Below are 13,300 nucleotides of genomic sequence, written 5' to 3' on the forward strand. Positions count from 1 at the left end.
CTGCTCTGGCCCCTGCTGGTTGGGGCTGCCCTGGGGCCAGAACCGTGGCTCACAGGGGCCTGTGCTTAGCTCCCAGAACTCTGTGATAGACCTTTCCTGTTGGCCTGCCAGGCTGCCTTCAGTGGGAGATTTGTTTCTGTCTGTCATTTTGTGGCCTCTGTAGATTTAAAATTTGTTTGGAGTAATTTTTTTACAGGTATTAGAAGTGGTTGGAGCTGGAGCCCACTCCAAATTTATGCTTTTACTCGGCCATCTTGGCTCGGCCTCTCTAATTTCTATCTTATCCAGATAGATTTACAGGGGAATTCTTTCAGAATTTAAAAAATTGGTTAAATAATACCTATGCTACACAAATCATTCCCAGACCATAGTTGTCTCAGGAGCAATGACTTCAAGGTTACTGCAAGGTGCCAGGGCACTGGAGGTCCAGGCCTTGAGGGCCTGTGGCCCTGCTCAGGTGGTGACTGGAGAAGGTATTTCTTCTGATGAGGAGCAGGCTACTTACTTGGAGAGAGAGAGAGAATGATTTGGATCCATACAATATGCTGGCTCCAAAGGCAGTTCCAGGGACTTCCATCACTGACAAGTGAATAGTGGGCTGCATCTATGAAGAGGTCGACAGTGCAGTCATCTGGTTCTGGCTTCTCAAAGGCGAGACACAGTGTTGCTCTAACTGTGGAACCCATCCCAAACTGGTACCCTACCTGTTCAGCCACTGAGCCCCTGAACTGGTTTGATTGAGATGTGTTATGTCTTCTTCCCTCCAATAAAAGACTAGTCATTTCCCTGGCTCTCCCATAAAAAAAAAAAAAAAAAAAAAAAAAAAAATTTCAAGAGGGAAAAAAAGGAAAAAACTACCAAAAAAACACAAAAAAAAAAAAAAAAAAAAAAAAAAAAAACTATTTCCAGACATTAAGAGGGGAAAAAAGACACATTCTACCAAAAATGTTTTATGACAAATGACAAATATGATCCTAAAATCCAGGCCAGAGGAAGACAAAGAAAAAAAATGCTAACCATAATTTCATGTTACTAATGAATATTGATACAAATATTTAAATAAAGTCCTAGCAAAACTACAGCAATATATCCAAAAAAATTATTTGCTCTGACCCATTTATATTTAGGTTAGCAATGCAAAAATGACTCAACATTAGTAAAACAATATAGCGAATCATATATTTTTTAAAAACCTACTCCAAATCACATGATTGGATGTGATAGTAATGGCAATTAAAGATTCCCCTGTATTGGCTTGGTTTTCAAATTGATTGTATTAAAACCCAGAGTTTGTTAATCCCACCTGTGGGATGGGCTTGTTGATGTGAAAAGAAAGTCCTGAAGTGGGAGGAGCTGGTGATGTAGATTTGGAGAGACAAGAGAGAGGCGGAAGTTCTTTTTGGAAGCAGCACCTCGTGGAGAGGGAGAGACTAAGAGATTGCTGGTGGCCGCTTTGAATTGCCCTGGACTTTTGAGACCTGCCCCCTGAGCTGCCAAGGACTGAGGAGACATGGCTGTTTTGCTGGTACTTTGTCTGTCTGTTTTGATGTTATTTTGCCAGATTTGTCCACTGGTGAAAGACTGTCCCGTTGAAGAAGTCCTGGAACCTGGCATTTGGTTAAGAAGGCCTGAGACTGTCCTGCAGACAGAGAGTGAATACTGTCCACTGGTGAGGGACAGTACTGAGAGTGAATACTGTCCACTGGTGAGGGACAGTACTGTTGTTGCAGGGGTCTGGAGACTGTCCGGCAGACAGAATGAATACTGTCCACTGGTGAAGGACAGTGCTGTTGTTGCAGGGGTCTGGGAGCCTTTCTGTTGGTTCAGAAGCCCTGAAGAAGGATTTTCTTGTTGTATGTTTACAGAAATCCTGGGAGAGGGCTTTGCTAATGTGTTCAGGGGTTCTAGGACTGTTCTACAGACAGAGGATAAATTCATGAAGGGACTGGCAATGTATCTTATGGCCTTGCTAAGCCTTGTCTCTCCAGGAACTAAGATTGCTGAGAACTTGCCTCGTGTCAAGATGAAGAAAAGACCTCCATTTGGGTATTAAGTGCTGTGTTTAAACTTGATGTAACTCTGGGGTAGATTCAATTGTGATCCAGGGGTGGGGAACTTTTGACCTTTTTGTGTTCTATGGTTGAGCAAATGAATGTATTTTACTTATGTTTGGAAACTAATCTACATTTGAGAAGAGGGGCTTTGTGGTGGACTTAATTAAGGTATAGCCTAGGGGTGGATAAGTATTTGGAACAGAGACTTTGTAATTGATTGAATGATTGGAAAGTCCTGGGGTGGGGTAGGCCTTGGAGATTATTTAATCACACTTAGTAAATGCTGTATTTTGAATGATGTCATGTTTTGATCTTCTCTGTTCTTGGTTTGTCACTAAATAAAATAGAGAGCACCTATGCTGGTATTTTGAACCTTGGGAAGTTGCCTTTCCTTGGCATTACATTACATTGGATCAATTTGTTGTTCAGTTATTTCAGGTGTGTCCTATTCTTTGTGACCCCATTTGGGGTTTTCTTGGTAAAATTACTGGAATGGTTTGCCAATTCCTGCTTCAGCTCATTTTACAGCTGTGGCAAACAAGATTAAGTAACTTGCCTAGGGTCAAACAGTAAGTATCTGAGACTGAATTTGAACTCAGGTCCTCCTTACTCGAAGCCTGGTTCTCTATTCACTGCACCACCTAGTGACTTTGTCACATAGTAGACACTTATTTAATTCTTACTCCCCTACTTTTGTGGGGCAACCATATTAGGAGATTGGAGAATGACACCAAACAACAAAGAAAACTGACTAGGAGTAGTCATACAGGTGGGAGAAGAACCAAGAGGGTGCAATGTCACAGAAGCCAGGGAAGGTGGGTAACAATTTCAGAAGCTGAAAAGATATTGAGTAACCTAAGAACTTGAGAAAAGTCCTTGGATTTAGCTGTTAAGAAATCATCGCCAATGTTTAAAAGAGCATTTTCAGCCCAGAGGTAGAATCAGTGAGCGTTAAGGAAGGAGAAACAGAAAGTGTAGACTATTCTTACTAGGCATAATTTATATTCATAACAGCTGAACAGGGTATTGACGAAATCTTGTAAAGAACATAGCACAAATCTTTCCCCACTGATACATGCATCTTTGGGGGATTATCATTGTGTGGGTCAAGGAAGGCTTTAAATTATTCTATAATTAATAATAACAAAATTTATCTGGAAGAACAAAAGGTCTAGAAAATCAAGGGAATTAATGAAAAGAAATACAAGGGAAGGTGGCCAAGTCACACCAGAACTTAAATTGCATTATAAAGTAGCAATCAAAAAAACTGCTTGGTACTGGTGAAGAAATAGAGTGGTGGATCAGTAGAATAGGTTAGGTACACAAGATATAGTAGTCAGTGACTATAGTAATCTGCTGTTTGATAAACCCAAAGACTACAGCTTCTGGGATTAGAACTCACTATTTGACAAAAATTGCTGGAAAAACTGAAAAATAGTATGGCAGAAATTGGGCACAGACCATCATCTTACACTTTATGCCAAAATAAAGTCCAAATGGGCATATGATTTAGATATAAAGGCTGATATTTTAAACAAACTGGGAGAGCAAGGAATAGTTTACCTGTCAGATTTATGGAGAATGGAAAAATTTGTGAACAAATAAGAGATAAAAAGCATTATACAATGCAAAATGGATAATTCTGATTACATTAAATTGAAAAATTTTTGCACAAAGCCAATACAAGCAATTTTTCACAAAGCCAAATACAAGCACAGCTAGCTTCAATTTACTTTGCTATTCTGTTTTATTTAAATACTTTGCTACTGAAAAGCAAGACAAAACCATAACACTATATGAATGTGAGATATTACTAATAATGTTGATCATGTACATACACATATTCTATTTTTAAAAATAGCAATAGCTAGCATTTATATAGTAATTTAAGGCTATATAGCTCTTTAAGGTTCCTAAAGTGCTTTATATGTAATTTTTACATCTTTACAATAACCCTATGAGGTAAATACTATTACAATTTTGGGGCAGCTAGGTAGCGCAGTGAGTAAAGCGCCAGACCCGGAGTCAGGAGGACCCGGGATGGGTTACAGCCTCAGATATTTAACACCCACACAAAAAAACTGTCTGTGTAACCTTGTACAAGTTACTTAACCCCAACTGCTTAAAAAAAATACTATTACAGTCTTCATTTTAAAGATAAAGAAACTAAAGCTGAAAAAGTTTGGTGATGTACCCAATGTTCCATAACTGGCAAGTGTGTAAAGTAGGATATGAACCCAAGTAATCTTCTCTACATTATGTCACACTCAGGTCAGCTGCTCCTACTATACTCAGGGTTCTAGTATAACAATAATGGCACAAGATTTCTGGAAATGTTGCTCACAAGCTCCTACTGGTGCACTTCTCATTACCAGTCAGTCAGTCAGATTTAAATGAGCATTTAGAAAAGGTATTTTCTAAAGTGGTAGAAAAAGAGCATTTGATATAAAACATTTCCCTACAAATCTGGGGTATACATTCTCCTTGCATACCCAAGATTCTTAGGGAGAGTAGACTCAAACTGAAAGTATAAAGTTGATCCACTGTTTGTTGTTAAGACATTGTTCAGTCACGTCCAACTCTCTGTGATCCCATTTGAGGTTTTCCTGGCAGAGATTCTGGAATAGTTTGACATTTCCTTCTCCAGCTAATTTTACAGACAAGGAGATTGAGGCCAGCAGGATTAAGTGACTTGCGCAGAGTCACACAGCTAGTAAGTGTCTCAGGCCAAATTTGAACTCACAAAGATGAGTCTTCCTCACTTTAGGCCTAGAACTCTATCCAGTGTGCCATCTAGCTGCTCTCTGACTGGTACACAACTGTTGTACCAGTCTGTTGCTGGGCCAAGTTGCTCAGCTGACAGCAGACAATTTCTCCAGACCTTACAATGTTTACAAGTTCTCTGCCTGAATACATCATATCTGGCTGCTACTTGGTCACCTCAGCTCCTGTGGCTAGTGCTCTTAGCTCTGGTGGACTGTGCTACTAATGCTAGTCACCAATGTAATGGGAATGTAAATTTGAAGATCTTCCCTGCCCCTAGGCTAAAGTGCACCTGAAGCCTGGGGTGGGAGGCTTGTTTTTCAGTAGATACTTCTTGATTGGCCAGTGAGTCAATAAGGTTGTTACATTCTCTGAGCCAGGAGAAGGCTATATAAGCCCTGATGTGTAGCTTTGTTTTGGGGCTCACTTTGAGAAGTGTTCTGTGATTTGATATGGATTCTGGGAAGCCATTGTCCAGAGCCCCCTGGCTTTGAAAAACCCAGATGTTGAAATCCAGATGTTGATTTGGTATGGATGTAATGGCTGTACAGTTTGGAAAGCTGTCTACTTGATCTGTTTCTGTCTTGATAATTCTGCCTGTATACTTTGAAGTTTGAGGTGCTGACCTTTTTCCCCTGAACTAGGTAAACATATCTGACTGATTAAAGTAAGCTTGTTAACCCATTTTGAGTTGCTTTCCTTTATCAAAGCAGATCCAAGAACCTGTGCTGGCAGCCACCCTGGGGATGCTGGGGTGCTTGCTGCTACAGCTAGTCACCAAGTGGGACCTCTGAGGTGACCTCTGAATCTCCTAAACTCCATTAATGGATGTGTCTCTTTCAGAATACTAATTCACCTAATATTAGGGAAAAAATAAGGGAAGAATACACAAAGAGACAGAGGAAGTCATGTACTTAAAGTTGCCAGAGTGTGGTGGGAGATGTGGCGGCCACCTCTCCCTCTACCCAGTTTCTCAAAAGAGTCCTACTTCCTTATAGCTGCAAAAGAAAGAAAGTGAGTGATGGGAAGATTTCCTCTTTTGTATGAACATAGTTCTGCTTCATTAACCCCTGAGTCTTAAGTTCTTCCAGTTCATCAACCAATCAGAAGACTTTACATCATCACACAATACCAGCACCTGAGTCATTGATAATTAGACACTAGTTCCCCAAAATGTCTGTGTGGTTGGAATGAAAGTATTCAGAGAATTTCTGTGCAAGCTTCAAGGGCTGGTTCTCATAGGACAGTCCACTCATGATACACAATAACCAACAGAACTCCTTTGACATTAAAAAAGGGGGTGAGGAGGAAAGGGAGACAGATGTAGTAATGACTTGACTTTTCTTTATTCCTTTAGGAGAGTTGGAATGGGACAGTAGAGATATCTGATACAATCCTTTCTTTTTCAGGTGAGGAAATAGAGACCAAAATAAGTTAAGTGATTTAGCCAAAGTCATACAACTAAGGGGGGGAAGAACTGGAATAAAATTCAGGTCAGTACTTTTCAAACACAGTAATATTTTTAAAGAGTAGCCAAATACAGTGGTCTTCCCTTTTTCCCACACACATACAAACTCACTCATGACACCACACCACACCACACTGTACCAAGATGGAAGAAAAGACTGAGGGAACTAGCTGTTCACTAGAGAAATTGATCATCAAAGTCAAACCCCTTTGCTATGAGCCTTATCAGAACACTGTGGTCAGATTTATCTCTGAGAGAATATTCCTTTCCTTCTTGACACCTGCAAGAAATTACTTAAACTGTCTCCTTCCCCTGATCTGCTGTTCATCACTCCATCTGCATCAAAAATTAAATCATCTTTACACCAGGCTGCAAGGACATCTGTTTGCAATCATCCTCCCCGAGGAAGTTGTTTCTGGAGAAGCAGAAACCCGATTCTCCCCTTTCTGTGCTCATAGGCTGCTTTTGGAGAAGTTTCCAGCAGAGGATCTGCGAAGGCTGAAGGAAGTTAGATAAGAGTGCCTTTCATATGACTTCACCATTGGGGCCTGGCTGGCTCAGGAGGTTGAAAATACTTTTCCTCCACCAGTTAGTCATTGCTTGCCCTACTTTTCTGAAGTCAAGGAGTACTCACATAAAGAGCAACTTGTTCAGTGACAGAAAAGGCCATTTCTGCTGTCCAAGCACTTGGAAAGGAGACAGGAAGCATATTATTTTTAAAAGGTAAAGTGATAAAATATTTGCTTACCAAAGGGACAGGCAGCACGGCTTAAACCCACCTTGGGGTCTGCTCTATCCTGCAGGGCGGGGAATGACTCCTTAGTCTTACTATTGCTCTGATGGAAATAGCAGGCAGTTAAGATCTGAGATGGCTTTTGCTTCAATTGCCTAGGGCTCAAACCATGCAGAATGGGGTGCTATGATGGCAGGCATATAACCTCTTCCACCTCTCAGGGAACTCATTGACTTTTAGGAATTTCTCAGGAGTTAGAAAAGGTGGAAAATGGCTTCCTCCAAGATGCAAACTAAGGTTCTACTTCATTTTTAGAGATGATTGTGTTGTGAAATTGCCTCTCCTTCCAATTTTGCTTCCCATTTTGATATACGCAGTAAGAGGATAGCAATTAAAAGCCTCTGCTGAAATGTAAATGAGAAACTTTCCACCGTCAAAGTTTATATTGTGGCATCGTTAGTATGTAAATAACACATGATACTTTGTAGAATCTGCCATAATTGGCTCTATTTGAAAGGATGTCTTTATGTAAGAGAATATTATCATTGGAAATGCAATGTAAGTGGTGCCATCAAGCATACAGTACATCTTGGGAGAACTACCAGTGTTTTATTCGGAAAAGCAAGATGCATAACTTTCTTGGTTTTTTGTGACTGAAACTTAATTAAAGGCAGAAATACTATATAATCAAGAGTAAAACATTTATTTTTGCTCCTAAAAACTTTGATCATACAACATTAAAGATTTTATTAAATATGATATTAATCCAGGTCTGTTGCCTTGGTGTCAGAGATAAGTCTTCCCTCTGATACTTGTGACCCTGGTCAATTCACTTAACTTCACCATATGCTAGGCAACTGTCAAAATCTATAAGTAGTAGAGCAATGGCTGGTCTGCATAAGTAAAGGGAGTTTCCACACTGGGAGTTCCTCAAATGGCTAAAATCACCAGGATGCTTTAAAAAAAATCAAGCCAATTCTGTAATTAAGAACAAACCCTCTAATTGCTCACATAGCTGGATTTCCCCCATAGAGACCACAACTGTACTAACATGAATGAAATCCACTTTTTTTTCCCTGCTTGTTTGACTTATGTTGGTATTTGCTCTGGGAAAATATGCAAGGCTAACCACAATATGCTCTGTCCACAGTGGCAACAAAGCTTTGATTTTTAGGGAGAATTACTCTGTCAACATATACTGCTTCCAGTAGGACTTTGTATGTCCAGTATCACTGCTCCCTGAACAGGGGTCATTGATTTTCTAGTGGGAAAAAAATCATAGAATCATAGAATATTAGTATAATTTATGTGGTCTGACAGAGGCACCGTTATTAGAGATTAGAATCTTCCTACTGTGAAGAAAGGATTGCTGTTGTTTTGTCCTTCATTCTCAAAGAGGACCATGACACCAGGAAGGTAATGCCATGACTTGCAAGGAAATTTGACTTAAATGAGAGAGGGCTGTGCAAAGTCACCAGCCTCACTTTCTCTTCCAGAGCCATCTGGGTCCAAAGGAAAGATATAAATCAGGATGACTGGAGATGACGCAGGATGTAATGGGAGACCTTGGCCTTCCTAAGCTAAGGGCTGTAACAGGTATCAGTTTGACTGAGGCAAATGAAAAAAGGAAAAAAAAAAAACAAAGTAAATGGCTTATATATTATATTGGTCTTGGAATCTTGGAATGTGCCTCATTCTTTTTTCATTAAAACAAAGGGAAATTTAAAGGGAAGAAAAAAACAAAACAAAACAGGGGTGGGTAGGTGGCACAGTGAATAGAGCTCCAGTCCTGTAGGACCTGAGTTCAAATCTGACCTCAGACACTTAACACTGACTAGCTGTTACTTGACCTTGGGCAAATCACTTAACCCCAATTGCCTTGCCTTCCCCCTCCAAAAAACAAAACAAAACAGGTAATTCTGATTCATTTATACTTGGTTTCACTGAAAGCCATAGAATCAATGAGGTATAAGGGGGTGGAGTTAGAAGGAGTCATTTCTTTGCCTTCAAGAAAGGTCACACTGAGAGCATATCACTGAAATGGGAAATCTCTTTTCTCCAGGACCAGAAATTCTAAAGCTGCCCCTGGTTACCTACTTCCACTTTTAATGATAGTCACGAAGGAGGAAAACCAGCTTACATAAGATAAATGTAATCTGAACTGAACCTCAGTTGTAAAGTCCAGAATTGCCTCATTTATCTGGTGTCACCGGGGAAAATGAGATGCTCTTTATGGGTGAATTTTCCTGACAAATGAAACTAGCCCTCAATTTTTCTTTTAATTCAGTGTGGAAATTTTTCTTTAAATCATGTATATTATGATTTAGTCCTTGCTTCCTTAAACAGAATATAATAAAGCTAATTTAGTCATGTCTTGTTGACTGGGACCATCATTATGAACACAAAGAAATGGCTATGGTAGATAGAGTTGCTCATACCTCATGGAAGATGTCTGGTGTACAGATTTCAACCCTTTTGTGACTTAGATAAACTCCTAGAAAATCATGTTCAACAAATAGATGGAAGCAATTTGTCCAATGTCACAAAACTAATAACTGTTTGGGACAGGATTTGGACTCAATTTGAAATAAAAATTCTGATATTACAACTATTTTTTATGGGGTCACAATTTTTTTCCTCCAGAATTTTAGAATTCACAAAATGCAATTAAAATTAATGTAGTTTGTGTAATTTTGTGATTACAAAACTATGTGGAAATGATTTCTCCCTTCCTAAGTCATTACTACTAATAGCTAAGGAAATGCCTTGCCTATGAAAAGCATACTATAATAGGAGACCAAAATCAGATTTAGATTTATCAAAGTGATAAGTGAAGCATTACATTGTAACTTATAAATGTAAAAAACAAAAGGCCTATTTAATTCATTGGGGATAAGGTATGTTTCCTATTAAAAAAAAATCAAGGAAGCAGCAATATGGAAGTGGTAAAAAAAAAAAACACCCAACAACAATATAAAAACCCTTTAAAAATAATATTTAGAACTACTTTCCTTTTTTTGTTTTTGCTTTTTTTTTTCGGAGGGCAATTGGGGTTAAGTCACTTACCCAAAATCACATGGCTAATAAGTGTGTCAAGCATCTGAGGCCAAATTTGAACTCAGGTCCTCCTGACTCCAGGGCCAGTGTTCTATTCCCTGCACCACCTAGTTGCCCTAAGAAATGCTTTTTTGTGTGTGTTTGTTTTTGCCTTTTTTTTTTGGAGGGGCAATTGGGTTAAGTGACTTGCCCAAGGTCACACGGCTAGTGAGTGTTAAGTGTATGAGGCTGGATTTGAACTGAAGTCCTCTTGACTCCAGGGCCAGTGCTCTATTCACTGCACCACCTAGCTGCCCCTTTATTTTTTTTTTTTTTATTATTCGAAGAATTGTAGAGAAAAAATTTCTGACAGAAGTCAGGTTAGAGAACTTTCGCATTCCTCTTTTCTCCCTTCTTAAATTCTCTGATTCCCAAGATGTAGCAGCCAAGAAATCTCATATGCTATATTTTCAGCCTATGTAAGCACTATCCAAGATAATGGACTAAAAATAGCTTGTCTCCTGCATACATACATAGGAAGAAAACTAATGAATGTGGAGCCTTTGAAAAAAGGCATGAATATGTAAAACCAGCAGGAGGAACATGAGGTTAAAAGAGAAGAATGAGAACTAAAGTGGTTTAGGACAGACCCTGTCATGCTGAAGCCAGGTAATATGAAGAAATAGGTGATGAACGGTACTGATAGTGATCTCTCTCTCTCCAGCATTTTTTTTAAGTGTAGTCTTTCCAGAGTTTGTACTATGAAATATTCTATTCTTATGATCACCATTTATACATTTGGAGGAACTTTTCATGTTATTAATGATTTCATTATTCCAGTCACTCTGGAATTTCCATAGGTTACTGAGATCAATGTAGGGATAATACATAGCTCCAGTCCCCAAACAGTGCCTACTCTTACTAATAGTCAAGGAAGAAACAAAAACCAAATAGCGAAGTATTGGTATAGAATAGAAAAGTAAAGAGCAAGGAAAGGGCATGCAAGAGAATCATTCTTAGCCCCCATACGTAAAGGAGTACAATCTCCTGCAGATTCTCATGCTGTTGAAGAAGGATTTAGGGCTTCATCCCTAATTAAACCACTAGAAAACTCATGCTCCTAAGGGAATATCTCTCTTCAAAAATATGCCCCTTCTCATTTTCCAAGTCCCATTGACGTCATCACTATGCTTTCAGTTGCCTTGTTTCTAGCTATGAAATATCTCTTATCCATTCATTCCTTAACTTTTAAATTTTATAAGGTCATATGGAATAGTTGTAATATTTATGCTTTTCAAATTAGGAAGAAAAGTTGAACATATTTGTTTGCATTTGATCCTTCAAACAGGCAAGCATTATTAGGCCCATTTTACAAATTAAGAAACTGAGTGAGGCTCTGACTGGTTAAATGATTTGTCCCAGTTCACACAGTTAGTTTATAAGGGAGTTGAATCCCATTCTTTCTGTTTACTCTGCTGCCAACTGAATTGAACCCCATTACTTCTCACCTGTGCTGTTATAATAGCCTACTAACATTAATCTCTACCATGAGCTTCACACCTTTTCTTTTTTTAAGAGCTTATATAAATTAGGAAATGACACAGCCCTGTCACCATGCTCAAAAATCTTTTTAAAAATTTATTTTCCTTTATTTCATTAAACATTTCCCAATGACATGTAAAGGTTTTAATATTCAGTTTTTAAAATTTTAGTCCCAAATTCTCTTCCTTTCTCCTTTATCTTTCCCCACCTCTTGAGAAGGTAAGCAATATGATATCAATAACACATATGAAATCATGCAAAATATATTTTCATATTAGTTATATTACAAAAGAAAACACACACATACAAGAAAAAAATAAAGAACATTTTAAAAGAATGCTTCAATCAGTACTCAGAGTTCATCAATTCTCTCTCTGGAGGTGGATAGCATTTTTATTAAGTCCTGCAGAATTGTCTTGGTTTATTGTCTTGATCAAAGTAGCCAAGTGTTTCACAGTTGATCATCCTTACAATAATGCTGTTACTATGCACAGTAGTTCTGCTTACTTCACTTTGTATCAGTTCATGTAAGACTTCCCAGTTTTTTCTGAAACTATCCTGCTTATTATTGCTTATAGCACCATAGTATTCCATCACAATCCTATACCATAACTTATTCAGCCATTCCCCAACTGATAGGCATCCCCTAAATTTCCAATTCTTTGCCACCACAAAAAAAGATATGCTCAGAAATCTTTTGTGACTCCTGATTTCTTACAAAAAAAATTACACTCTTAAATCTGACATTTATAGCTTTAAAGTTCCAAACTACTTTTTTAGCTATATTTTATGGGACTCTTCTCTCAAGCCAAAACGGACTACTCATTATTCCATTATCTCACTCTTTTCTCTTTCCTGTGTTTGTAATGAGTTCTCCATCCATGCTTCCAGGTCAGTTTAGTGAAATATTTCTCCTCCTTCAAGTTCCAGATCAGATGCCATCAACTCCATAATATTTTCCGTGATCTCTCCAGGTGAAAGGAATTTTTCCCTCTGTGAAGAAACAATTGTCACTCTGCATTTTAGCTAATCTTTCATAGAAATTTTTATTCATGAAACAATTACAGAAAAAGTGACAATGACCAATACAGTTTCCCCTGCTATCCAGATTTGCTTAGAGTAAGTTCAAATGATCTTTCATGATAACAGTATTACAAAAGATGAGGGTACTTAATCAATGGAAAAGACGAATTATTCAGTTTTCAAGGTTGGTTTTTATTATAACTAACATAAAGGAAACAGTGATAATATATCCTTGGAAAGATCTGGTCAGTGGTTCTGACCTTGTAGGAGATTATTGGCACTGTTATTATTATAACACCAATTCATAACTGTTGCAACACAGAATCACAGAATTTGAGAATTAGAAGGCACCTCAACAGCCTTATCCCAACTATAACAAAAACAGTAAGTGGTCTTTCAGCTTCTGAAGACCTCCATGGAGGAGGAACCTATCTCATCTCAAGGAAGTCTATCCCACTTTTAGATATCTCAAATTGTTAGAAAGTTTTTCAAGTCAAGTCAAGTCAACAAGCAGTTATGAAGTGTTTACTATGTGCCAGGCATACTGCTAAGTGCTAATCCCCAGCTGATACAAGCAAAATGAAAACACATGCCCTCAAGAAGCTTACATTCTAATAAGAAGTCAACCCATAAAAGGGACATAAAAGATGGTGGGGGGAAGGTATCCATATGGTAATGTTT

General features: G+C 38.4%; 1 protein-coding gene and 1 pseudogene across 3 annotated transcripts in view; both read left to right on the top strand.

Moving 5' to 3' along the window:
* The first annotated feature begins 385 nt into the window (after window positions 1–385).
* Window positions 386–848, top strand: LOC138165662 (cytochrome c oxidase subunit 5B, mitochondrial pseudogene; annotated as a pseudogene).
* A 5,901-nt stretch (window positions 849–6,749) lies between these two features.
* The window catches only part of ECRG4 (ECRG4 augurin precursor), a 52,342-nt gene continuing 45,791 nt past the window's right edge, over window positions 6,750–13,300 (top strand). The window contains exons 1-2 of one of the 3 annotated variants that reach the window (XM_069093985.1): window positions 6,750–7,008; window positions 10,592–10,723. In XM_069093985.1, the coding sequence (XP_068950086.1) occupies window positions 10,711–10,723 (13 nt within the window). In that variant the 5' untranslated portion in view covers window positions 6,750–7,008; window positions 10,592–10,710. The remainder of the gene's footprint in view (window positions 7,009–10,591; window positions 10,724–13,300) is intronic. The other 2 variants (XM_069093987.1, XM_069093986.1) reach the window with 2 other exon arrangements.

This window comes from Petaurus breviceps, unplaced genomic scaffold, assembly GCF_028583685.1.
Source record: "Petaurus breviceps papuanus isolate PSGF00001 unplaced genomic scaffold, PetGlider_PUasm1.0 214, whole genome shotgun sequence".
In the NCBI taxonomy this organism is placed as follows: domain Eukaryota; kingdom Metazoa; phylum Chordata; class Mammalia; order Diprotodontia; family Petauridae; genus Petaurus; species Petaurus breviceps.